The 26,412-nt window shown below is 45.1% G+C and overlaps 9 protein-coding genes across 9 annotated transcripts; 5 read left to right on the top strand and 4 right to left on the bottom strand.

Annotated features, from left to right (window-relative positions):
- Positions 1-315: 315 nt before the first annotated feature.
- Positions 316-1,054, bottom strand: L199_006026 (uncharacterized protein; the record flags this gene model as incomplete). The annotated part of the gene is made up of 4 exons (XM_064891727.1): positions 316-414; positions 536-659; positions 850-902; positions 1,052-1,054. The coding sequence occupies 4 exons, from the start codon at positions 1,052-1,054 to the stop codon at positions 316-318; spliced, it is 279 nt and encodes a 92-aa protein (XP_064747799.1).
- Positions 1,055-1,649: 595 nt separating this feature from the next.
- Positions 1,650-4,909, top strand: L199_006025 (phosphoribosylaminoimidazolesuccinocarboxamide synthase; the record flags this gene model as incomplete). Its single annotated transcript, XM_064891726.1, has 10 exons — positions 1,650-1,821; positions 1,897-1,917; positions 1,995-2,075; positions 2,202-2,394; positions 2,455-2,614; positions 2,669-3,259; positions 3,344-3,709; positions 3,766-4,012; positions 4,074-4,229; positions 4,305-4,909. The coding sequence occupies 10 exons, from the start codon at positions 1,650-1,652 to the stop codon at positions 4,907-4,909; spliced, it is 2,592 nt and encodes an 863-aa protein (XP_064747798.1).
- A 521-nt stretch (positions 4,910-5,430) lies between these two features.
- On the top strand, positions 5,431-6,225 carry L199_006024 (uncharacterized protein; the record flags this gene model as incomplete). Its single annotated transcript, XM_064891725.1, has 1 exon — positions 5,431-6,225. The coding sequence occupies one exon, from the start codon at positions 5,431-5,433 to the stop codon at positions 6,223-6,225; it is 795 nt and encodes a 264-aa protein (XP_064747797.1).
- Positions 6,226-6,505: 280 nt separating this feature from the next.
- Positions 6,506-7,662, bottom strand: L199_006023 (uncharacterized protein; the record flags this gene model as incomplete). The annotated part of the gene is made up of 4 exons (XM_064891724.1): positions 6,506-6,537; positions 6,627-6,840; positions 6,970-7,229; positions 7,335-7,662. The coding sequence occupies 4 exons, from the start codon at positions 7,660-7,662 to the stop codon at positions 6,506-6,508; spliced, it is 834 nt and encodes a 277-aa protein (XP_064747796.1).
- Positions 7,663-8,030: 368 nt separating this feature from the next.
- L199_006022 (actin-2) lies at positions 8,031-10,110 on the top strand (the record flags this gene model as incomplete). The annotated part of the gene is made up of 11 exons (XM_064891723.1): positions 8,031-8,053; positions 8,118-8,148; positions 8,223-8,287; positions 8,441-8,639; positions 8,859-8,983; positions 9,083-9,395; positions 9,460-9,540; positions 9,603-9,696; positions 9,782-9,867; positions 9,931-9,984; positions 10,048-10,110. 11 exons carry the CDS (start codon positions 8,031-8,033, stop codon positions 10,108-10,110), a joined length of 1,134 nt encoding a protein of 377 aa, XP_064747795.1.
- Positions 10,111-10,644: 534 nt separating this feature from the next.
- Positions 10,645-11,552, top strand: L199_006021 (uncharacterized protein; the record flags this gene model as incomplete). Its single annotated transcript, XM_064891722.1, has 4 exons — positions 10,645-10,793; positions 10,893-11,047; positions 11,124-11,175; positions 11,447-11,552. The coding sequence occupies 4 exons, from the start codon at positions 10,645-10,647 to the stop codon at positions 11,550-11,552; spliced, it is 462 nt and encodes a 153-aa protein (XP_064747794.1).
- A 217-nt stretch (positions 11,553-11,769) lies between these two features.
- Positions 11,770-13,305, bottom strand: L199_006020 (uncharacterized protein; the record flags this gene model as incomplete). The annotated part of the gene is made up of 3 exons (XM_064891721.1): positions 11,770-12,599; positions 12,677-12,853; positions 12,912-13,305. 3 exons carry the CDS (start codon positions 13,303-13,305, stop codon positions 11,770-11,772), a joined length of 1,401 nt encoding a protein of 466 aa, XP_064747793.1.
- Positions 13,306-15,899: 2,594 nt separating this feature from the next.
- On the top strand, positions 15,900-22,340 carry L199_006019 (uncharacterized protein; the record flags this gene model as incomplete). Its single annotated transcript, XM_064891720.1, has 8 exons — positions 15,900-16,989; positions 17,051-19,601; positions 19,668-20,062; positions 20,132-20,300; positions 20,361-20,612; positions 20,671-21,545; positions 21,611-21,750; positions 21,840-22,340. 8 exons carry the CDS (start codon positions 15,900-15,902, stop codon positions 22,338-22,340), a joined length of 5,973 nt encoding a protein of 1,990 aa, XP_064747792.1.
- Positions 22,341-22,647: 307 nt separating this feature from the next.
- L199_006018 (uncharacterized protein) lies at positions 22,648-25,670 on the bottom strand (the record flags this gene model as incomplete). The annotated part of the gene is made up of 6 exons (XM_064891719.1): positions 22,648-22,891; positions 23,007-24,007; positions 24,075-24,129; positions 24,200-24,349; positions 24,456-25,437; positions 25,523-25,670. The coding sequence occupies 6 exons, from the start codon at positions 25,668-25,670 to the stop codon at positions 22,648-22,650; spliced, it is 2,580 nt and encodes an 859-aa protein (XP_064747791.1).
- Between the last annotated feature and the right edge of the window lie 742 nt (positions 25,671-26,412).

Here is a 26,412-nt window from a genome sequence, read left to right as displayed (position 1 = left end):
GCGCACTAGTCAAAGTGCTATCGATCTTATATAGGTAATTATGTTTGTATTTGTAGAGTATATGAATTTCACATGCCATGTCAAAACGTTTTGCAAGATAGCCAAGCTAGTTCAATCCAATTGCTGTATTAGTAGTTAGGTGGTGCGATCTTTCCATCTGCCTCCAGTTTCAAGGTATGTATAAATGCATATGAATGACATTCAGATATATGATCTAATTGTATATTAAAAATGCAATGATATATTCTATATGTCTATTCGCCCTAATTCTACAACTGCGTAATGATTTGAAAGGTGGCTGTCATTGAACCGAGATTAGATTTGGTCAACGGCTCGTTCAGTGTTGGCCTTTTGTTCTTTGACGAATTGTCTTCGTTTCTCCCAGAATTCAGGGTTGACCGTGATGAGTTTTTGCTATATCAACCAATCTCACATAAGCAATTGATCATATAGACGAGAGAAGACAGGTTGCAAGATGGTCCTGCTGGTGAGGGCATGTGATGTAATAAGATGAAATGGGAGATTGTATACTCACGTTGGTGTCGTGAGTGATCTTGTCCCAAGGTCTCCAGTCACCGTGTCTGTCCCAAACGACCTCAGGTCCTTGAGAGAGTCTGTAGAGGTAGTAAGAAGCACCACCAACAGCGAGACCGACGATACTACAAATTCAATAACACTCAAAAGTCAGCTTACTGTGCCTCATTCAAACTTTGTTGCCATTGCCGCGGCAGTGGATGTCTGTGGCAAGATAAAACAAAATCTTTCATTCGGCCGATCTCATTGTTTACCCAGCGTACCCAGCCCAAATCCATATTGACATGATAGTCCAAGTATGAAAGTAGAACTCACCCAAAGATAGGGAGGGTCTCAGCAGGAGCCCATTTCTTGAGGAAAGCTCGGTTCTGTAGATATACCACCATGATCAGCACCGAATTCAAAAAAAAAACAAAAATGATTTGTATTTTTCGACAGATTATTTGTATTTTACGGGTGATGTCGGAAAACGTCGTAGATATGGTCTGAAGTATGTACGACAAGATAGCTCACTCACCATGATGATTGATTGATTGATATAGATACAGGTGTCGACGAGACTTAGGAGAGATCTAACGATCTTTTTGATATTTTGATACAATTGAAAAAGGGATGAAGAAGAGACAAAACAGGTTTTTTTCTCTTTTTCGTCAACACATCAAAATATTTATACCTGTTGACAGGTTGGCTGTACGTTATGCATTTTTCCAAACCAATCCAATTCCCCAAGCTTGAGCCTGGGGCATAGGAAGTGCCGTTCTGCACTTGAGAAATAATCGAGGGTCAATTTCATTAAACCAAGCCTCAATCATCTATCCAGAATTTCAATTGGAATGCGGGTCGGATAAAAACGGATTTCCGCGCCGAAGAAACACGTTTCAGTGGCATGCCTACATCGCAGCAAAGTTTCTGGCTTTAGGTTCCCGAAATCAGGCGTGTGCAGATGTCATTTTCCTTCTCATCACGCCTAGCTTGTTCAGCTTGGGGCCTCACAGATTGAGTCAAAAGTGCAAGTTTAGTGGTTTATCTGAAATTTCAGATAACATAGATATAGATAGACCATAAACTATCTTCTCGAGCTTCAAAGCGGTATCATAAGCTGAACTCGCGCCATAATGTCAGATCCAGCTTTCACCCAACAAGTAGCTGAGAAAGCTTCAACCATCGCTCTTTCTCCTGAGAAGGAAGCAGAGTACGAGAGGATTACCAGAAGTTTACAGGAATACACCGGTGGAGATATCATCAGGAAGGTTTTGGCTGAGGGAGAGACGGTGAGAGCGTATTGGGGTAGGTGTCTGCTACGTATCTCAAAATCTCAGCACGCGTTAGCTCTGCGTCAGTAGCTGATATATATCGCAATAGGAACCGCTACTACCGGTAGACGTGAGTTTTTCTTCACTTTGTAAACCCTCAATTGGATTGAATGGCAAGATGAAATGCTGATATCGATTTTCATCTAGCTCACATCGCCTACTGCGTGCCTCTGGTGAAGATAGCAGACTTCTTGACTGCTGGTGTACATGTGAAGATTCTTCTAGCAGGTAAGCTGATCTTCATCCAATGTTACCGAACAGGCCGCTTATTCTAACGACTGGTATCTCTGCAGATGTATGTGTATCTTCGAACTGTGTAATCCGTTGACAACGCTGTCCAACATGTTCTGACAGAGCCTGATGCACAGCTCCATGCCTTCCTCGACGCTTCGAAATCTACTCTTCAAACCGTTCAATACCGAGTCAAGTACTACTCAATTCTCCTCAAAACTGTTTTCACGGTTCTTGGTGTGCCCATCGACAAACTCGAGTTTGTAACTGGAACAAGCTACCAGTTGAAAGCGGATTACACTTTGGATGTTTACAAGTGAGTTCTTTTGGATACTGCAATCAGCATCGTACATGGCTGATAGTTGATTTCTTGTAGATTCCACGCTTTAACCTCAACAAGAGAGGCTGAACATGCTGGAGCGGATGTAGTGAAGGAATCTGAATCACCTTTGATGAGCAGTCTCCTCTACCCTGGTCTTCAAGCACTAGATGAACAATACTTGGACGTACATATGCAGTTTGGTGGTGTAGATCAGGTCAGCTCAAGATCCCGTTTGATCTCAGACTTGAGCTGATATCCGTCATTACAGCGAAAAATCTTCATGTACGCTGCTCATTTCCTACCACGATTAGGCTACGCCAAACGAGCCCATTTGATGAACGCTATGGTACCTGGATTATCAGGAGGTAAAATGTCGGCATCCGACCCCAAATCCAAGATTGATTTCCTTGATACTCCAGCAGACATCAAATCGAAGATCAAAGCTGCCTTATGTCCGCCTGGGGAAGTAGAGAACAATGGTGTATTAGCATTTATCAAGGCTGTATTGATACCCGTCCAAGCATTAAGGAACGAACAGGCTTCCAACGAGGGTGAAAAGGCACCAGTGGGAGAAGGAAGTTTCGTCAGTGCTGGTGCACCCGAGGGAACCTTGTTTAGTATCACTCGACCTGAAAAGTTCGGTGGAGATGTCCATTTCTCATCTTACGAAGAATTGGAAAAGGCCTATGTGGCTGAACAAGTCCATCCTGGAGATTTGAAAGGTGCCGTGACGGACGCTTTGATCAACCTTTTGGCTCCTATTAGAAAAGCATTCGAGGAAGATAAAGAATGGCAAGAAGTTGAGAAGTTGGCTTATCCTGATACGTCTGCTGCCCCAGCTGCCGCTGATAAGAAAGTTGTAAGTATTTAAACTTTTCTCCACGTTACGTGTCAGCTTTGCTGTGTCTGGTAGACTAACGGCTGATGCTCCTCATCTTTGCAGAAGAAAAAGGATGTGAGGAAATCGGCACCAACTGAGGAAGAAAGAGCAGCCTTACGAGCGGCGAAAGAGAAGGAGAAAGCAGAGAAAGCAGCTGCCAAAGCTACAGCTGAAGGAAACCCATTGAAACCTGCTGAACTCCAGAAATCGTCTCAAGCGGCTGCCGAAGCCTCTCCTTCTGCTGCCATCGCCAGTGGAAGCGGTTCTTCATCTACATCATGTGTCACTTCGACCAATCTACCGAAACTAAAACTACTTGCTAAAGGTAAAGTAAGGGATATTTACGCCTTACCTGCGGCTGAAGACCAAGACAAGTTGTTGTTCGTTGCTACGGATAGGATGAGTGCTTTTGATGTGATCATGAACAATGTAAGCTGCCAATTCAAATCTATGGATACGCCAGCTGACGCGTTTCGAATATGTAGGGTATTCCATCAAAGGGTATCACACTTACTACCCTCTCCCTATTCTGGTTTGACAAACTCAAGCATATCATCCCCAATCACGTCCTTACACCCTCCCCTGCATCATGCCTGGCCTCTCCCGCAGATGCTTGGTCGGAATTCCCTAGATCATTAGACGAATACAGAGATCAGTTAGAAGGAAGAAGTATGATTGTGACGAAGTGCGAGGTCGTCAAGATCGAAGCTATCGTCAGGGGTTATATTACTGGTGCGCTCTGATCTATTTATCCAATATTTTCGAATCGCGAGCTCACGATGTTACTGTTTAGGTTCCGCTTGGTCCGAATACAAGAAATCCCAGACTGTCCATGGTATCTCCATGCCAGCGGGATTAGTCGAATCTCAGAAGCTGCCTAAACCACTGTTCACACCTTCTACCAAAGCCGATCAAGGTGAACACGATGAGAATATCCATCCTGACAAAGGTGAGTCAGATGCCCAACGCCCGGAAGAGCAGAACAATGATCTGACGAGCGATATCTGTTGCTATTTGTTTACAGTCAAAGACATTTGCGGGCGTGAACTTGCTGAACAGATTGAAGAAGTTGCTATACAGCTTTACACTGAAGCGTCAGAATACGCTTTAGAAAGAGGATTAATCTTGGCCGATACTAAATTTGAATTTGGTTTATTACCTGATCCATCTTCCCCCAACAAAACACAACTCATATTGATAGATGAAGTTCTTACACCTGATTCATCAAGATATTGGTCTTCTTCCGAATACGTCCAAGGCAAACCTCAAGCTTCGTTCGATAAGCAATACTTGAGAGATTGGCTTATCAAAGAAGGTCTTAAAGCCAAAGAAGATGTGACTTTACCTCAACACGTCGTAGCTGAGACTAAAAGGAAATATGAAGAAGCGAGAGACAGAGTGATGGGTTTAGGTGAATTTGGTAAACATGGTAAGATCGGGGTTAGAGCTGGAGATGAAGATCTGGGACTGCAGACTGATCAGGTGGAAGATGCGATTCAGTCTGAAGCAAAAGATAGGCTGATAGGTGGTAAACATGGTAAAATTGGAGTCAAAGCTGGAGATGAAGATCTGGGACTGCAGACTGATCAGGTGGAGGATGCGATCCAGTCAGAGGCTAGAAAGTTGTAAAGTCGGAGGGCTTAAAGATAGAGTTAGGTTTGGGTTTGTATAGGTATATATAGATAGAGTAGAATTCTATTGAGATGGACTTGTTCTTTTTCATATGCTTGGCACTGGGCCTTCGTGCAGATGTAGCCAGTGCATGGCTTTATCGAGTGTCTGCTATGCTCTTCGAGTGGTCCCAACAGACGATCACTGCAAGTTACAGTACAAAGTGGAAGTGGATAATCTCAGCTTTAAAGCTAGAGTGGAGGTTGTTCAGCGGTTCCGTGGAAACCGAAACAGTCCTCTTCGCTCATTTCGCAAAACAGCATTCATCGCTCACATCGTTTATATAATAGATTGATTAGGCTGAACCGAGAACCCGACTGATCCGATTGGCCATAGGCCTCTGCACACATCAAATTCGATTCAAAAGCCTTTTATACCATCGCGCACTCATTCGTCAATTCAATTTGTTGTCGAAGATCGACATATCGATATCCTCCCTTCTTCTCTCCCTCGTTATCACAGGATAGATACAAGTGAAAATGGCTGGAAGCGAAACAGAAAGAGGATGGATGAAAATTGGATATGGGGATTCGACGGCCTATAAACAACAACTCGATCGATGGGAATCCAACCAACGTATCTTAACTCAACATCACGTGAATTACGGTTTACCTTCAACGTTGGAAGAATTGGATGAGGATCAACTTGATATATTGAAAGATATAATCTTGCATTCTTCTTCTGCTTCATCTTTCACTCAAGTCGAAATCACCAACAAGAAACCTGTTAGTCCAATATTCCAAGAAGTGTTATATATAGATCTGTTCACTAAGGAATGTCCAATAACAACCAAGAATTTCCGACATCTACTTCTAGGCGATAAAGGCCTCTCCAAGATATCTAGTAAACCATTACATTATAAGAATGTGAGGATACATCGATTAATCAAGGACTTTATAATACAGGGAGGAGATATAACTCGGAATGATGGTTCGGGGGGAGAATCGATATACGGATTGAAGTTTAATGATGAAAAACCGGGATTGAAGAAAACCTTCCAGTATGGGACGGTAGCTATGGCTAGCGGTAGTTCGAAAAATTCAAATTCAAGTCAGTTCTTCATATGTCTCATACCGAATATTCAAGATGGAGATAGTAAAGAAGAGAAAGAGAGGAAGAAGAAGCAGTTCGGAAAGCTGGATGGGAAGTATGTGGTTTTTGGACAAGTCAGCGAGGAAAGTTTGGATTTGTTGAAGAAATTGAATGCGTTGAAGGTTAATGGTGGAGGGGATGAGTTAGAGGGGTGCTGGATAGATGATTGTGGGATTGTATAATGCGGAATGTGAAAGGTGAATTTGATGGTTATGGATGAGTCATGATCAGATTATATGGACAATACTGCATATACAATTGCATGCAATTACATTGTGTCTTTTGATACATGTTGTTATATCCTATTCTACATTCTACCTAGATTGAACTTGTTGGTCATTGATCAGATTTACCAGTAAGATAACCCGAGACTACTTCCTCATTCATACTGGACTGATCATATCGTTGTAAACTCTACTTGATCCATAGTTGGCGGTATTTCAATCATACCCAACAAATACTTCACATTTTGGTAGCGAAGAACCAAGTGTCCACTATATGATAACCAAGATCATCAACTTCCGTCAGCAAAATATACTATGTTATCACGTTACGTGTCTGAAAGATGATACCTATAACTCACAATCATAGTTGTTATCACCCGAACCACTACTCATATCTACACTACTGACCAGCTCGAACCCTACACTCTCCATGGCGGATAACAAGGTACAGACCAACAATCTTGCTTCTACCACTTGATCACCACTTGATGTCCACCAGGGATTACCACGAAGTTTCACTTGAGTCGCACCTGGTTCTTTCTCGATTTGAGCTTGGATTCCTAATGGCCAAGTCTGCGTCGTAGGGTAAAGGCATAATTAGTTTTGTATTCCTCCTTGATTGACAGATTATCGACGGGGAGTCAAAGATAAACTGGTACTTCAGATAGGGAAACAAGTAACGTAGAGTAGATTTGAACTCACCTGGACGGCCCTCAGGAACGCATCTCTCACTCGTCCATCAGGAGGATCTATAATCCTAATCTTATCACTCTCGTTGAAACTGATCGAGAAGTAGTACTTCTGACGGGGTTGGACAGAATGTAAAATCAATGTATCTTTATCGAAAGATTTCTTGGTTAGGTCGCATGACATGTGTACATCCCATCCTATAGCTGAAAGAGCATGGAGGATGTGACACATCAATCGACGAGAGTAGATTGCTTCTGCACCTTGACCGTACCCTGTGCATGTAAGGTGGTTGAATAGAACAAGAGCAAGAGATAAAGTTGAGAGATCAGTCAGCTTTGTTAGCTGGTACCCGTGAACAGGAGTGATATAGCACTCACACGGGTTCCCACTCAACTTCCATTCCCATCCTTTATAATACGCCTCACTCTTCTGAATACCAGCCATCCATACCCTCCTGATGGCCTCCTCTACTGCAGGTACAGCATTCTGGGGTAATCCTATCAACCTCACTCTATCTGATCTACCGAGATGGAGACATCCGTATAGATGGGGGAAAGGATGTGGCGGCTCGTTGGGATAGGTAGTTGGTGGTGGGCCATGGACGGGAACGGAGGAAGGGGATTTGGACTCGTTGTATGTTGGAGGAGGGGGAGGAGGGTTGTTGGAGGAAGAAGATGACGAGAGGAATTCAGAGAACTTGCCCATTGTTCGTAGAGATGTCTATGAGATTGATCTTTACAATGAGAATGGGAAGATGAGAGGGATATAATCTTGGCTGTGTTCATATACATCCTCCTCATGGTTATCGCTATCATCGCCTCTTCCATCATCATCATGACCGGTGCCTGAGAAGATGCATAATGGATGGAATGTTATATGACAAACCCACTTAATGATAATAATCACCCCACCACGCGACGCGCTCGACCAAGTTACAGGTTTACAAGTGAGCTTGGACATTGAAGATCACCTCTGACATCTGTATTTCCAGCTTTCAAGTCATTCTTCACTAACCAAGCAAACCCATACACATCGATAAGGAGCAAGGAGAGAAACGAGAGAAACCAGTGAAGATGGCAACCGAATTCGACGATGTGTGAGCTGCATAGTACCCTGCTTCTCCCGGCGGTCAAGCTGACAAAGTCATACTCGATGTCTAGGTTGACGAATCAACCTGTTGTGATTGACAATGTGAGCTGCTCTTAGCTCTCGACTATGTGAGACGAGTACGGTAGATGATATTGTGCAATATTGATATGATATAGGGCTCCGGTACGATCAAAGCTGGTTTTGCAGGCGAAGAGCAGCCGTCTTGTTATATCCCTTCCTTGTGAGTTGATCTATCATTGTAACGTAAAGGAAAGCTATACTTTGTTTCAACTGGAATGGTCATATGGGCAACCATAATATAATTCATGCGCTTCACCATCCATCTCCTCGCTGGTATGTAAGTGCTGATACTAATACATCTCTTTCAACGCAGCGTCGGTCGTCCGAAACATCCCCGAGTAATGGCAGGTGCGATACAGGATAACCTATTTATAGGAAGACGAGCACAGGAATTGAGAGGATTATTGAAGATAAAATATCCAATGGAACATGGGGTGGTGACTGATTGGGATGATATGGAGAGGATTTGGGGTTGGGTGTACGGGGAGGGTCTGAAAGCCTTGAGTGAGGAGGTGAGTTAACGTTGATTGCACTGCTGCTACGTGTTGAGGCGGAAGCAGAAGAATTCAAAGTTGAGGAAAGAGAATGGGCCATTATGCTAAGATGGATCGGAAGAAAAGCGAGGCAGGCTTGATCTGCTGGAATTCAAATTTAGGGACAATCATTTGAGTCGACTGAGGAGCAGTAACGGTTTAATTGACTTTGCTGACGTTCGTTGATACCCCTTCTAGCACCCTGTACTTCTCACCGAAGCACCTCTCAACCCACGTCAGAATAGAGACGTAGCCGCTCAGATATTCTTCGAAACGTTCAACGTGCCAGCGTTCTTCACGAGTGTACAAGCTGTTCTATCACTGTGAGTTGTCTAAGGCATCGAGACGAAGGCAGCAGGCGTCCAGGGCTGCTTCCGTTACCTTGAGATTTACAGCTGACAACAACCTTCGGCTGTTCATAGATACTCTTCGGGGCGTACGACAGGTATAGTTCTAGACTCAGGAGATGGAGTGACCCACGCCGTGCCTGTCTTCGAAGGATTCTCGATGCCACATGCGATTCGACGGATAGACATAGCAGGAAGGGATGTGACGGATCATCTGCAGCTGTTACTCAGGAAATCCGGATATTATCTACATACGTCTGCGGAGAAAGAGGTGGTTAGGACTATAAAAGAGAAAACATGTTATCTGGCTATCAATCCTGCTAAGGAGGAGAAAGATCAGTCGGGAGCATGGGAGGAATTTAGGTTACCTGATGGAAAGGTCATACAGGTTAGTCATCCTCAGCTATATGTTTAACTGTCTTTGGGGCTTAACTGATTGATTGAGTTTATAGCTTGGTGTGGAGAGGTTTTTGGCTCCTGAAATACTTTTCAACCCAGAACTGATAGGTCAAGAATATCCTGGTGTACATCAGGTAAGCTAGCATGAGCCCATACGCAAGGCCAGCAAATATCACAACCTGACTTGTTATCATAGGTCATCGTGGACTCCATAAATAGGACGGATCTGGATTTGAGGAAATCGCTGTTCAGTAATATCGTATTGTCAGGTGGATCAACATTGTGTACAGGTTAGTAATTTTGATTTACCTCTCCACCAGCTTACGACAAGGTGAACTAAAAATCCATACAAGCTGATGTATTGTGCCATGACAGGTTTTGGAGATAGGTTGTTGAATGAGGTTAAGAAACTGGCGTTGAAAGATGTCAAATTGAAGATATATGCACCACCAGAAAGAAAAGTAAGCTTCTACGTAGTACCAGCCTATCCTACAGGACTGAGTTGACACAATTTATATGTTCAGTACTCGACATGGATAGGAGGTAGTATCTTAGCTGGATTGAGTACATTCAAGAAGGTGAGTAGTTTGAAGCGTGGGGATGTGAACGAGAGCCAGCTGACGATAGAATGCATTATACAGATGTGGGTATCGGCCGATGAGTACAAAGAAGATCCTGATATCATACATAAGAAGGCGTTTTAGGGTGTAGGGGTAGAGTGGTGATTGAGTGACGAGTTGATATCCGTTATGATTTATGATGACCATGTATTATATTATACCACGATTAGGCATGGATGGCCATCGCATAGTCTGCTGGGCTGAAGAGGCGTCAGTCAATGTAGCAACCGAGCGATTGATTTGAATTGAGTTGTGGCACCATCCCCTACGTATCAACATATGCATTCAAATGATTTTCGCAAAACCAAACCAGTCAATATACCAATACCTCGAGTTCTCGTTCAGCCAGTCATCTGACAGAATGATATGATCTGTGTACGTCTCCTCAGGTAAATTCGATAAGCTATATAAGCTTCTCAAATCTCGGACTGTGAGTATCTCTTTTCCCACCAACAATCAACCGAACAACGATACAGCTACTTCATTCTGATTTTCTTCTTCTTCTTTCTTTCTATTTCGCTTTTTCAATTTATTACTTTCATTTTCGCTCATTCTCGTTATTCAATTCCTTCTTACTTTACATTTTCGAATCGAAAACCAATTTACCAATTTACCAAGATGTTCTCTCCCAAAATCACTTTCTTCGGTGTCCTCTCTCTTGCCTCGATGGTTCTGGGTGCACCTGTCGCTTCACCCGATGGAGGTTCAGCTTATACTGGTGTAGGTGGTCAGGCTAGTGGAGGTAGTGTACAGAGAATCTCAGAGGGGTGAGTCGAATTCTCAATCACTTGAATCATAAATATCCATCATCATTTTATCTCAGGATAATGGGTTTTGACGTATTCTGTGTATATGAACGAACTTAGTGGCCTGCTTAACCTCGATATCCTCAATATCGGATCGAACAACGCTGGATCAGGTGGATCTGCCAACTCTGGTTCCGCACTTGGAGGAGCGGGTGGTGCAGGTTGTACGCTTGGTGATTTGTTGGGTGGCGGTAATGGTGGTTCAGCTTATACCGGTTAGTCCATTCACCTATTCACTGGTGCAGTTTTTTACAGTATACCGCAGGATGCTAATTTCGATTACTATTGCAGGTGCCGGTGGTCAGGCCAATGGTGGAAATGTGGTTGAACAATCTTATGGAGGGTGAGTTAGCATTTTATAAGCAATACCTCTCCGCTCAATTACAACAATGCTGATCTGACGCTTCATACTATTTTTAATTAATGGAATATCATAACAATTCTATAAAAACAACATCAAATCACATCCCATATAACAAACAATACTTTCCCTTGAGACCCTCTTCGATTCTCGAATCTTAACACGACCATTATAAACCACATATGTTTCTCATTTACTTACAACAAAAATACAAACAACAATCAATGTCCGTATCGAAAACGAAATACTGTAGTCTAATCAACTTACACGCCCTCAATATCGGATCAGGAAACGCAGGAAATGGAGGATCAGCCAATTCCGGTTCTGCAGCTGGTGGTGATTCCGGTTGTCTCCTTTAGACTCTGCTTTCTTTCCTTTCTTGATACGTTCAAGGGATAAAAAGACTTCTGTAGATTGGGCTTTCGTGTTCGTCCTCATTTTGCATTCAGATACCGGCTATTATTTTCTAGATATCTTCGATATGAATTCGTTCATTTTATCCTCTTACCAACGCAATGGTTGGCAGCGTACAGCTGATTCTGATTCTCGTCGATCCCTCAGGTAATCTTGATGATTCTAACAAAGCTGTTGATTTCTCTCTTTTCTCTTCATATCTTCGATCGATACTCCTGATATCCTATGATTTGGATCTCCCAATATCTTCAGACAGTGCCTTTCGAACGTATTATAAGAGGATCTTCCAAGACTTGCGGTTAAGTGAGATTCGGATGTTCTTCTAGCTGAACTAAGAGGTGTTCGAAATGGAGAATCTACCATGAACCTACTTGATATGGGTGATTCAGGTGGTGGCAGCTGTCTAGTCGTAGATGAAGAAATGGCATTTGCCGTGGCAGGTCTTCGGGGGATAGTAATGGGAGGAGCAGAATAGTCCGATATGTCTATCCGATTGGGAGTGGACATCTTATAACTTGGTGAGAACAAGTCACTTGGAGAAGGTAATGACGGTTTTCGGTCATCGTAACTGAATGGCGTAGGTGTACCTAGCAGGTATGGCGAAGGTAGATAAGATGACCTGGGGGTTGGCAGATGTACGTCCGCCTCATCCGTCCTATCGCTACTACTGATTATACTAGGTGAGGTGGTACCGGCGGAAAACACAGAAGGTGAAAGTGATTTACTAGGTCGTGTCTTGATTGTCAACCTGTTCTTATTCGCCAATGTAGCTCTTTCTTTTTTGGTAGATGATTTAGGAGGTTTGACAACGTCTGCGAAATGTTGAGCGATTAATGGTGGAGTACAAGCTGTTCTCAAATCGAGATTTTCAGGTAAACCAATCAATCGATTAAGACATTTGGGGAAGTTCCATTCTGCTCCTAAAGTGTATACAGTCGGAGAAGCTTCGTCGTCATTGTTCTTCCCTTCTTCGGTAGTTAAAAGGTCTCTCACTGATAATGTGAAACGAAACTGGTCAGCCACTTCGTTGTTAATAGTGCTAGTACAGTAGAACGTAATTCAGACTTACGCTGCTTGCTCAGCTCCTTTCTACCCTTCAACACCTGTGCATGAGATGATATGAGTTTTCTTGAACAACCTTCACCGGTAGCCATAGTGACTACCTTGGCGATTATCTCATTCCGTCCACATGGTTTGCCAAAGAGTGGTAACTTCTGTCTACCAACCGGTGGAATGGCCACAACGCCTATTATGCATTCGTTATCAGTCAGGTTGACGAGCTGCTTTGGTATGTTCATACTTACAAGTAAGGTAGACGAATTCCTTTCTTGGTGGCCATCTTTCAGCAGCACCACCAGCGGTACCATTCGTACTCCCACTGACAGCACTCTCTACGCTACTCTCTTTCTTCCTCTTCATCACGTGTTTTTCTTCCTCCTCTTCACCATTGGAAGACGTCAAAGACCTCTTCCGTGTTTCCAACGATGGACTGGAACTACCAAATTTGATTCTAGCCAATATCTCCGCTGTGGCTAGATCATCTTCCGTTGACGAAACTGGTGAACCGATTGGCGGGGTGGGTAGACTGGGATTTTGACTAATTGGGAAGTAGAAGGACGGTTGTATCTCCACAGTGGACTTCCATACTTGATTGAAAGCATCTTCTACTGTTATAGAGGATCCTGTCCAAGTTGCCATTGTGGGTTGATATATATGTTTGATGGTATATTAAACTAATAACGGTAGATGTATGTATGTGGGTTTTTGGAAAGAGGGGGGAAATTCTATAATCTCTATATCCCCAGCTAGGGTCTATATGAGCAGAGCAGAAGGAGAGCTCTGCTTGTAGCGACTGGTAGAATGTGCGATATCAAAATATGAAGGGGAACAAGAGAGAGATACAAAATGATGATACAGAGTATAACTATGATAAGTAAAGCTAGCGCACAACAGGTGAGGTGGAATCAAACCGAATCAAGAACCTAAGATAATTTGGCTGGTATGTTTTCGAGAGAGACAAGGTGAAGGAAGCAAAGGAAAGGAAAGGAATGGTGAATGACGATTGAAAGATGGATCTACAGTAAATATGGAGTGTGACTCCCCTAGGAACCGAAAAGGAGGTTTACTGGAATCCGGAGTCTGAGTATTATTGTAAGTTATGTAGTTCCTCGTATTCTAATTTTGCTTATGCAACGGCAATGAGGGAGCCGAATATCGGTCGTACCGCCGTGCAGTACAAAGTAAGGCTGGATTGAAATGTGTTTCGGCGTCGTTTCGTATTACCGTCGAGCTCCTGTTTTCGTCATGTACAATTCTATCTAAGACACCCTATTCTAATTGTTATCATCCACAAGTACCAGTATTAAGATCTTGAGGTTTTGCAAGAAGGGAACGTCCTTTTGAATGTGAGAGACTGTAAGAAAGGGCGGAATGATCGTGCAGCTGTATCGTCTTGTCTGCCTCAACTGATTTATATCATATCCACGTCTTCTATAGGGATGTGTTGACCAGGAATGAGAACAAGAATATCAACGAGACAAACAAGTAAACAAGACTCCAAGACATGTGATCTTCTCTTATTTCAGTTTGAATCGTTTCTATGTTTTGAGGTGATTGTTGTAGTCGCTCGAAAACAAATCTGAATGGAAATCTTGGAGAAACGATTTCTCGATATTGAGTAAGTGTCCAACTAACGATGGGCGTATCGACTGTTGGATTGATCTTATTGGATGGTATGGTCTGTTAATTGATGGTTTTTGGGAGGAGTGGGGGAAACAGACGGGGGATTAGTCATACCATGTTCTTCTACACACACACTATTCAAAACTGATTCCAGCAAATCAAATAGAGTTAAATATGAACTAGATGCCGTTTCGGCATGACTCATAGAGTCGCGACCAATTATACGAAGACTCAACCCTTAAGTTTAGATTTTAGCTCTAAGATCCCTCACCTATCAGCGTGCGTCATATCGTTCGCAGGAAGAAATTCCACCAGAGATCCCCCCATCCTTGTAAGGATTTACGGTGTAACACACAAAAACCTTCCTACTCTGCCATATTTCATTTCCGCTTTTTTAATTTAACGAGTCTAAGGGGAATTTTTGAATGGGTGGCGAAATGAAACGGAGAATTCAAGAACAAACACGATCAGCCACATGTTCTTTCCAGGAGGAATGTAGGTGTTACTCTCCCTGTCTCTCAAATTCCATGGTGCGATGTCACAATGCGGGAGATGAACAAGGTATGGCTGAGACAGGGGCAACACATGGGTAGCTGTCAATCCCCTCACCACTATAGTGGGAACTTTCACTTGATCATCTGATTCAGGGGATATCCACAGGGAGTCACTCAGGAGACTGAATCCGCTGGGATAGGCACCGTAAACTATAAAAGCAACAGCAGCCAGTCTTCACATTTTGCCAATTCAGTTTAATTGATCTGAGGCCGAATTCCTCCGTTTCAAGAGACTGATGATGATCGTCGATACGTAGCCATATCCATAGCATGGACATGAGATTAGTCAATTGATTATTCACTACTTCCCTATCTGACTAACCTTTGAATTGAAAGCTAAGTATGCATCACGATGATCCGCGAAAGTAAGTTAAGTATGTTTAGCAAATTGGAGATAAACATGTTGCTCGTGGATTTACCTTCCAAACGGAAAACAAAAACAGAAGGAGAAGCAATGTCTCGAGGATGCCTGACATCACCTCCGACTCTGCGGGTTGTCTGAGATCCATCGGGCAGTGTGATCGAGATAAGATACATGATGCGGACAGTCCAGCTATCAAATCGGCGGACTCGGCTCCGTCAACCCCTCTATCTCCCCAGCTTTCTCTCGGACGCATGCTCGCGATGTATACAACTTGAACAGTGCGGTCAATCCATGCGGATCCATGTTGTACCAGAACTGTCTCTCCTACCAAGGCTGATCATCTCTAAAATTCCTAGCCAGCTGGGACTGAAGGCTCGATGCTACTACTTGCAATATGGTCAAAGCAGGAAGATACCCAACAAACTAGCAGCTTATATGAACTGAACATAGCATGGCATCCACGTGGTATGATGTTCGTACATATATGATGACGTCTACACTTTGTCCTGATTTGATTTGATTCCGCTTCCACGCGTTGGGTTCTGACACCCCCATATGCATCGATGTCATTGTCATGTCCAACGACGAGCACATTCATATCGATGGCTTAGACAACTTATCATTGTGGACTTCGATACATACAATCCTCGCAGCCTGACCACCGGCTGTGCACACAACGATAGTATCACGATATGTCGGACCAAGAAGATTCAGTAGAGCCGACCTCAAATCAAAGCCAACCAACCACAATCACTGAGCTTTTCGGCAATGAAGGTGACACTCCCGATGGTGGAGATGTTTTCGCTCAACTGGGCTCGACGAGGCAGGATCCGTTCGACCAGATAGCGGACAGTCTCACTCAACAGGCGGAACCTCTTCAGGAAGAGGAAACGCAACTCGCCGAAGCTACGCAATCAGCGGAAATAATACCTCCTCAGCAAGACGAACATCCATCGCCTCCTCCGGCCGATGAACTCCCTGCTCCACCGACACACGAGACCCCAGCACTACCCCAGCCTGAAGAAGCTTCGTTGCAGCCGCCGGTTGACGAGCAAGACTTTAGTGATCTTTTAGCAGAATTTGAAGCTGAGAACGAGTTAGATCCACAAGTACCGTTGTCGACAGGAGATGAGACCAGTGAGGTTGCTCAAGAGCCTCCATCCAATGTCGCCCCTGTTCATGCAGGGGCACCAAACGAGAATGGCGATGGAGAAAACGAAAATCAGAGTGGTGGACAAAGTGGTGTTCTGCAAGTTCCTATCGCTGCATCCGCACTATTCACCGACGATCCAACCGACTCCTTCGCCGATCTCATTCCACAAGATCCAGCCGATGATGCTGAACCGACATTTTCTGGTGACATCGAAACTACGTCGAGACCTGCATCACCCTCTCCTGTACCAAGTCTATCCATTGAACATTCTCAAGCAGATGTTCGACCAACGGGCTTGGGCATCGACGCTGCTGGTGATACCTCTTTCCAGAGTATGTTTTCTGATGCTAGCAATTGGCTAGGCGATACAACTTTCGACGACTCGATACAGGTTTTAGATGACAATGCGAAGGAAATTGATGGAAGTCACAGTCAACAATCAGTAAAGAAGGAAGAAGATGGGCATGAGCTATTAGACTTTGAGGTACCTCAAGGATGGTACGATGAAAGTGGAGAATGGCACTGGTATACTGATGAAGAGAAGGAGCAAGTTAGGAAAACGATGTTAGGTCAAGGATCTTGGGGGGAAGAGGCAGATACTACGGTAGATAAACAAACTTCTGGGCAAAGTGAGTGCTCGTCGGCTGATTTTGTCCAGCATTGGTATCTGACCTTAGTTCTGTCTACCAGATCAAACGCCCATTGCTCCATACAGCCCTGCCCTTCAGGCTGGTGTATCGGAGAATGCTGCTCGCCGTACACCACAGCCGGAAACTCCTTCGAAGCTGCCTAGTTACTCTTTCGATCCATACGCACCTTCGACAGCCCAACAGTCTGCTACCTCCACGGCTTACCCAATGACCAGCACTTCGCAATATACGAGCTCTTCCTCAGGCTATGAACCCTATTCTGGTATATCAAGTGCAGCTCCATACAGCTCTTCTTCAAGCTATACTCCATATAACCCACAAGCCACGACTCAAACGCCATACAATGCATATGCTCCAGCTCATCAGCAACAGCCTAATCCTTATGCTCCCACAGCTCAAGCTCCCTCCAACCCATATGCTCCTGCTGCCAACACGTCGTCTCACTCATATACACCTGCTCCCGCTATACTTGCCAACGCCCCTCAAGCTCCATCAGTTACCTCAAAGTCTGTTTCGTCCAAACCGCCGGTCCAAAGAATGACCTCAAATGCTTACGATCCACCCTTCTTGAAGCCTCAGAAAAGCTTTGTTCGAGCACCATCTGCAGCAGCGTCGCCTTCATTCGGTATGCCCCACTCCATGGCCATGTCGCCACCTCAGGCTAGTTCGACACCTCCACCCCTACCATCTGGCCCACCCAAACGAACTAAACCCGAGGGAAGACCGCCGAGTCGAGGGCTAGCATTCGCTGCTCCACCTATACCTATCGAACGAGCTGGCATCAGCACGACTGCCCAGCAGAGCCACATGTCTGCATATGATGCACCGCCTCGACCTCCGTCTGTCTCGTATAGTCGACGCTCAGTAGATCTCAACGATGATCAATCACCTAAGAAACCTCTGCATCGACCTCCTCCCTCGGCCTTTGATCCTCCCTTACCTGAACCGTCTTTCAGAGCGCCTTCCAGAACAACCAGCGCTGCATCTCACCATAATTACGCTTCCTCACTGCAGCCAGCATCTCATCCTCCTAAATTCGCTCCGCCACCCAAAGCCAGTGAATCTACTTATGGGCCACCTAGACCGCTGAGTGGAGGTCCCCCTTCTCGTCAGGCTTCACCCATGTTTGCCGCTCGACCTCCTTCTCGACCAGATGTCACCCAGCGAATGCGTTCTCCACCTTCAAGCAACCAATCTTTAGGTGGGGAACAGCTGCTTTCGCCTCCAAAGGTACAGGCTCAAATCACAGATTATCGCAGTCGGTCGTCTTTGGATGAGCAAAGACGATCCCCGTTCGAATCAATGGGACATCAAAGTCATTACGGCGGTTATCAACCTCATCATGTCCATTCCACCCAATCGCCCCCGAGTCAATCAGAAAGGCACCTGTCTCCTCCAGTGTTATCACGTAGATTCGACGAGGATGGTGAGGATGGAGACGTTGTGGAGGACCTGTACTCTCCGATACGAGCTCAAGCTACCCCAGGTCTTCATCATGAGCAATACAGAATGCCCACATCACCTCAGCCGCCGCATGCGGACATCCATGTAAAAGCTTTGCCACCTGCAAGGAAAACAACTTCGGAGGATCCCTATGCGCCATCGTCGCTAGGCCTACAGACTCAATACTCTCCTGAGAAGGCTCAATCATCCACCTCGCCCTATGCTTCATACGCCCCTTCGCAGCCATCGCCCCAGAAGAGGGCACATGCTTCAGCCTCGCATTATGCCTCCTATGAACCCACTCCAGGAGTTATCGACCTGAATGACGATTACTCGAATCCACCTCAGCGAAATGGCAACTACTCTAATGATCCGTATGCTCCTTCGGCATCCGATATCTCACCTACAAAGAGCCAAGGCTTTGGACATGCGTCTCAGCCCTCTCGTGCTTCCACTACGTATGAACCCTCCATCTATTCACCTCCAACGGCTACCAAACCTTTGGGTATACCTCAGGCCACCAATCCCTATGCTCCACCACCTGCTCGCACTGCTTCTCCAGCATACAGCGCCGATTATGGTATATCGCCACCCACCAATAACTACTTCCAGCCTATGCATGCTCCATCCCATTCCATGGACGAGACATATATCCCACAGCAAGTGCTAGAGCAAAAACCAGTCAGCGAAGATCCACTCGGTCGTACCACCTTGGCCGCTCGTAATGCACCTATAGCTGTGTTTGGCTTTGGTGGCACACTCATAACTGCTTTCCCAGGAGCAGCAGAGTCAGGTACTTCTCATAAAGGCCATTCTAGGATACCATCATACGGTTACGCCTCAGGTAGAGGTCAACTATGGATCAGAAATATCTCCGAGGTGGCTGCTCCCGCCGCGCTGAAGAGTGATCAAACCTCTTTCCCTGGTCCCTTGGTCTTCGATACTTCCACTCCCAAGGGTGCCGCAGGTGATAAGAAGAAACGGGAAGCTGTGCTCGAGTACCTCAATGCTCGAGCTGAAGAAATTGAAAAGGGTTTGCCGTATCTCAAATCTTCGGCCAACAAAGCCAGAAGGGAAGAAGAGGGTAGATTGGTATTGATCAAGGCGCTGAAGGCTCTTGTGATCGGAGAAGGTAAACTGGCGGGAACGTAAGTGACACGGTCCAGCAAATGAGCACTGAAAAAGTTTCTCAGCTAATCGATGATAATGATTAGTCCGGAAGTCGAAGAGGCGTTGCGGGAGGCTTTGGCAAATCCAACTTCGCCCATAATCTCGAACGCGCCTGTCGGTACAGTCTCAGCTGGAAAATTCAGCTCTTCTCTTTATCCTCCCGCTTCGACATCTTCGGCCGCTCCTGCTGCTGCCACTGCGGCGCAACTGACTCGTATATCAAGCCTTTTGGCTCAAGGAAACAAAAGAGATGCTGCGCTATATGCTGCCGATCAAGGCTTATGGTCACACGCTTTGGTTATCAGTAGTAATGTTGATGTAGAACTATGGAGAGATATTGTCACTAGATTCACGACTTCAGAAGTAGGAGAAAGACCACAAGGCACAGCAGGTATCAAGGCTTCTTACCTCCTATCTGGAGGTGTCAACTCTACAATCGGTACGTTGCAGACTCAAACTCCCTCTATACCGAAGATTGGGCTGATACCTGAATCGTTTGTATACATAGTGGACGAGCTTATCAATGCCGCTACAATCACCGATGATCCTTCGAACGATCAATGGCGGGAAGTCATAGGGTCAGTATTGTTCAATGCTAAACCGACTGAACTTGCTTGTCTCGACGAATTGGGTTCCAGATTCCTTTCGATGGGATTGGTAAATGCCGCTCATGCTTGGTAGGTCACTATACCTCTGTCATACTCACACGCAAGCTGACTTATGCAACCTACCATCAGCTCCCTCTTATCCCCTGTGTCCCCGTTCTTTGACCTCACTCCCGCAGCGTTTGAACGACCAATCACGCTTATCCATAACGTCCGAGACGAAGAGGCGATCATCTTTGCGGAGATAGCAGAATACGCGAGAAGTCTTGTGCCTACCCCAAAGGGTCAAGAAGCCCACTTTGCAGCGTTGCCGCAATTGTTACCGTACAAGCTGGCTAGAGCTTGGAGATTAGCTGAATTGGGCGAGGCCGAGCTGGCACAAAAGTGAGTGATTCGCTCGCTATGTGTGTATCCGGACCATCCGCTAAACAACTTCCTGTAGATACTGTGCTGCTATCGAAGCTGGGTCCAGGATCAACAAGAACCTTCCATCTCTCCTTTCCCCAGCATATGCAGCAAGTGTTGAAGACCTCTTGGAACGATTGACTGGAGCACCGTCGATCGATCCTCCTAATGCACTTGGATCAGGACGAAAGGCGGCTAAACCAGGATTTGACAAGTTAGGATCATGGATAGAAGGTCGACTTACCAAATTCATAGCTGGAGAAGAAGGTGATGGGTCCGCACCGAAGCCCACTGCTCAAAGTGGTAAACTTGCTGGGCCATTCTCGCAATTCAGTACGATTTCCACAGGTACTAGTGGCGCACCTTCAAGAAATACCTCGATTGCAGATCTCTCCAATAATGGCAACGGTTATCTGGGAGTTTCTAGCGTTTCGAGAACTACTTCGCCCGCGTTGCAGATGACGCCTCAGTGGGGGCAACAACCCAACGTACCGTCATATGGGGGAAGTTCTTCTTCTTCATCCTACGGTGGCGATAACTACACTCAACATGATAATGCGGAGGGATATTCACCTTGGACAGGTAATAACGATGGTCAAGGAGGAGTGGAAACGCCACATGCGTATGGCGATGATAGCGAATTTATCAACCCGATGGCTCAACTCAATCTCGGTCCTTCCCCCGCCCCTGCACCACCTGCATCGAACTATCAACCGCCAAAGAACAAATCCGCGTATGAGGAGGATGACGAAGATGATCTAGGATTTGGTAATTCTGCGCTGTCAAGAGATCGAACACCTAAACCTCCAGCTGCGGGTGAAGAGAATAATGATAAGAAAGGTAAAGGGAAGACACCAGATGTGAAAGATAGTAAACCTGAGCCGAAGAAGAATGATCCTCCCCCTGCTAAACGTGAGTACCCAGTCGTGGATCTGATGTGATACATTGGACATGAAACTGATTTGATGAATTTCTAGCGGAGCACAAGTCATCATGGCTAGGAAGGATCTGGGGTGGAAAGAAGGAAGGTGAACAAACCGGACCGGTCAAAGCGAATTTGGGTGAAGAGAGTTCTATGATATTTGATCCTGAATTGAAACGATGGGTTGTCAAAGGGGTTAGTGACAGCCGTTCAAACCAGTCTCCAGCTCCTTCAGGGTGATATGTTTACTGATCTCGGTAATTTGATTTGTTATGGTCGAATAGGCCAAACCCGAATCTGCAGGACCATCTGCACCCTCCCCTCCACCCAGAGCTCAGACGGCTTCACCATCCCGATCCGCTCGACCTGATAATGGTGCGAACAACAGAGCAATGTCAGCTACTCCTCCACCAGGACATCGACCACCTGTATCTGGACCACCTATCGGTAAGCCGATGGGCGCGGGATTCGCCGAAGGTCCAGATGGAAGTATAAAGAGGATGAAATCGTCCTTGAATGAGAGTCTCACCGCATCTGATCTACCTTCTGCACCTCCACCCCCACCGTCATCTGGTCCTCCAAGCTTCGCTGGCGCAGGTGGTCCACCCAAACCATCCAGTAGTGCTGGATCGAGTGTGCCGCCTTCAAGGACTAATAGCGGTACCACCCCTTCTATAGATGATTTGCTAAGTAGACCACCTAGTAAAAGACCTGCTTCGGCTGCTGCGAAGAAGGGAGCCAGAAATAGATATGTCGATGTCTTCCAACAGCCTGAAGGGCAGTAAGAGTCTGAACATACCAGTAGAGATTTTATGGTAAAAGTATTTAGTCCATGTTTAGTTTGAAGGTAGAAAGTCATATTATTCAGTTCAGTGAATCTATGAGATTCGTTCAAATCCATAATTTTCTTAACAACGCAGGGATATAGCTTTGATTGAATGATATAATGCATGAAGTTACGAGACAATTACCTACATATGCATACAAGTCATGTCGAAGTAATATTCATTGCAATGAAACAGGCATCATATCCTGCATGACTCCTGTCTCCCAGCACAGCAGCAATGTAGACTCTGCTCGGTCACCTCAATTTTACTTTCTATGTCTCCTTCTCTTCTTGTTATTCCCCTCTCTTTCCATCTGTCTCTTGACGCTCTTAACCAACTGCGACAGATCCTTCTCGTTCCCACCATTATCCTCGTTACCCTCTCCAAGTAAAGTCCTCTTGACTCCCGAAGCTGAAGATCTACCTTCGTCATTCTCACTGTATTTCTTATTTTGACGTATCTTGCTTCGGTGAGATAAGAGATCTTGCATCGCTTTGGTTTTGGTGTAGCTGAAGAGAAATGAATTGGATAATTAGCATCATCATCCATACCATGAAAAAGGAGAAGGAGGCGTCGGTTGAATTTGGGTTTTCAAATACATGTATACAAAAGATCTTCACTCACTGTGGATTACTTGGATCAATAGCGAATTCAGCATCTTCGTGAATCGCTTTAAATCTGGGATCAGAAACGTTGATCTTCCATCCTTCAGGTCCCAATTCCTTCTCTTCTTCCCCAGCTTGCTCTGCTTTTTTGGTACCTCTTCTTCGACGTCGTTTTTTGGAATCTTTCTCGGATTTTATAATATCTTTCATGGAGAAGTTGGTATCTGGTTTAGAGGAAGTGCCAACCAATGCTGAAACATCTTCTTCGTCCTCGTCATCATTGGTCGATTTAGATTTATGTTGAGTTTTATCTTTCCCGTTAAGTTTGCACTTTCCTATACTGTTCGATTTAGGTTTCTCAAATTCAACCCCAACATCTTGGTCATCCTCCTCATCCTCATCACCGCTATCACTTCCGAAGAAATCGTCTTGTCCCTGTTCCTTCCCCTCCCCCTTTTCGGAATCATCATCCTCATCATTGTTAAGCGCTTTAGTAGCTCTCTTCAATTCCATCTTCTCCTTCTTCCTATTTTTCTTCTCTTTCATTCTCATCTGATATCTCTCCAACGTAGTCATATTCTCTTCGTCCACTTCTTGTCCTCCCAGACCAGTGCTCAAGGCAGGTTTGAACGTGATTTCCATTTCGCTTTCCTTCTTCTTGCCTTTGTTCTTGGGTTCTTCAATCATATCTGCAAATGAAGTTCCAGCTTTACCCCATATATCGCCATCTTCATCGTTACCTGCCAATAACAAATTTCGTAATTTTTCCGTACGTTCTTTCTTACTCTTCTTATCTTTCCCTTTCCCTTTTCCCTTCTTTGTTGCTTTTGCTCCTTCGTCTTCTTGATCACCCTCATCCTCATCTTCAGACGAGAGTGAAGCTTCACTACCTGATCCGGCCACTAAATTGTTGAAGTCCTGTTCTTCGATTTCTTCTCTGGTCAATGTTCGTCTAGTCATCTTGACTCGATTGGGATCATCTTGGTCCCATGTTAATTTCACTTTGGAATGACGTAGGGCCTACACACATGATGAATGTAAGTTAAAAGGAACATTCATTTTTTGCAGACCATTTAGCTGGGCTCACATCCGTAACGAAATCATTCCCCTTGTATCCTTTAGCCTCTTTATTCGCCTCGTCTCTGTCGTCGTGACATTTCGTGATCAGCTGAAAATCCATATGAGATACAGACAATCTAGTTCAGAACTCACCTAATCTCATCATCTGCAAAGTCCATCTCCTCGGGGACATAACTGAGGTCCATGATATTCGCTGTACGTTCGAATTCAGTACCATTACATTCGTTCATGACGTGCTCTGCAGCAGCGACGGTGGAGAAGGTAGCGATGGCATAAAAGTATCTATACAAATCGAAGCAAGATCAAAAGATGAACGATCAGCTCAATCTCTCCACGATCGACTGGTTGTCTGGATACGACCCGACAAGGCTTGAGTAACAAGACTCACCTTAACCTCTCCAATTGATACTGTCGGAGTTGATCCATGTCAATATCCTCTGATCCAGCATCTGACTCCACATCTGATATGATCTCCAGACCATCGATCTCTTCTCGAGGTCGATCATTCGATCGTTCAGGTTGAGCATCCTCATCGTCATCATCTTTTTCACCTTCCGCCTCGCTCGGCTCTTCATCTTCACCTTCATCAAATTCAAATTCACTTTCGTCCTCGTCATCTTCTTCTCCTTCACTCTCCTCCTCGCTTTCTTCTGCTCTGCTCTTCGGCACTATAGCCTCCTTGGGACCTTTCCTCTTCTTCTTACTATCCTTATGCTTGCTAACGAATATTCCACCACCTGGACCTTCCTGCTCTTCTTTCTCCATGCGCTGTTTACCGAATTCACTAGGATATATCTTGACACTTAACAATTTGCCCAGATCATCATCTTTACTACTACTACCTGTACCATTCGCACCAGCATTCTTAAGGAAAGAGTTGAACACTGAGAACAAGTCTCGTGCTTGGAGGTTATCCCAATCTAAATTGACTGCTGCTATCCTCTTAGTAGGAGGTACATACTCTTCTTCTTCCTCTTCTTCATCTTGATCTTGGTCGTCCTCAGGTGGGAATGCTGAAGTGGGTTCTTCATCTTCTGATAGATCAACGTTTAGATGATCCTCATCTTCAGAGGCTGATTCGGATCCCGAGTCGGAATGGGACTCGGATTGTGAGATGTATCCGGGTAACTTTGATTTCCTCTTGCCACCAACTTCCAATTCCTCTTCTTCGATATCGTCCTCCGAGCCTTCATTTTCATCTTCGGATCCAGACGATTCCAATGCACCTTCACCTCGAGCATAATCTACGAATCCGATCTGCTTATCTTGTTCCTCCTCGCCTTGCTCTGGTGAACGCAATCGATAGAAACGTTTTAGTTGATCTTGATGGTGTGAGCTGGCCAATGGTCTACCTCGCTTATCTACTCGACCTATGACCAGAGATAACAGTCCACATCAGTATCCATATTGACCGACGACCGAGAGCTGGATGATAAGGAAGTGGAGAGAACTCACCTGAAGCTTTACCTTTACCCTTCCCACCGAATTCTTCAGACTCCAACACATCCTTAAACCTCTCGTCAATCTCGACTTTGAGGTTTTTCTGCTTGGGACGTCTGAATCGAGGATCTGTCTTCAATCGGGCGAATCGTGGGTCTGACATGGTGATTGCTGGACTGCTTAATATGATGCAACAGTATTATCATCGATGAACTGGTGCAGTCTGAAATTTCTGAAAAATCAAAATAAACAGGGTGGTCAGAGGTGGAGGTGGAAGAAGAAGGAATGATAACAAAACCATGACGTGGACTAAAAGCTCCATGACATCCCACATCCATCACTCAGTTAGTAGACAAATTCGCGTGTCAAGAAGCTGCTTTATCCCCGCTTCTTTTCCTTCTCCTTCTCCTTCTTCTCCTTGTAGACCATTGTATCGTATCGTCAAGCGGACGTTGCGATAATCTTCCTTGCCCTCGGCGGATCAAGATTATAAGGTGCATTGAGGAGAAGCTCATCTGGAATTTGCAAATAGGTTTCTCCTCTTTCCTTCTTATACGCTTGATCCCCTTCTCCTCCTCAACCCCCTTCATATAGTCTCTTCCCCCCTATGATGAGAATTGCCAACAACTATAGAGTCAAGCTCGGAGACCCTAGTCGCTTTGCACTAAAAACGCAAATGTGCTGGTCATTGTCGAGTACTGGCCTGTTTGACAGTTTACTGAGGGATTTTAGTCCTCTCCAACTCCCTTCCCTGCTTGTTAATATCTTACCATCGTATGTATCTCATCTCGTATAACTATGATTGTATATCTCTCAGATTCTGCATGTCATGCATACGTTACATCTGCCCTGTCGCCTTATCTCCATGTGCATGACGACCCGATACTCGTACAATCGAGCACCGA

Source organism: Kwoniella botswanensis, chromosome 1, assembly GCF_036426115.1.
Source record: "Kwoniella botswanensis chromosome 1, complete sequence".
Taxonomy (NCBI): Eukaryota; Fungi; Basidiomycota; class Tremellomycetes; order Tremellales; family Cryptococcaceae; genus Kwoniella; species Kwoniella botswanensis.
Note: the sequence above shows the minus strand (reverse complement) of the source record. Positions and strands in the feature narration are given on the sequence as shown.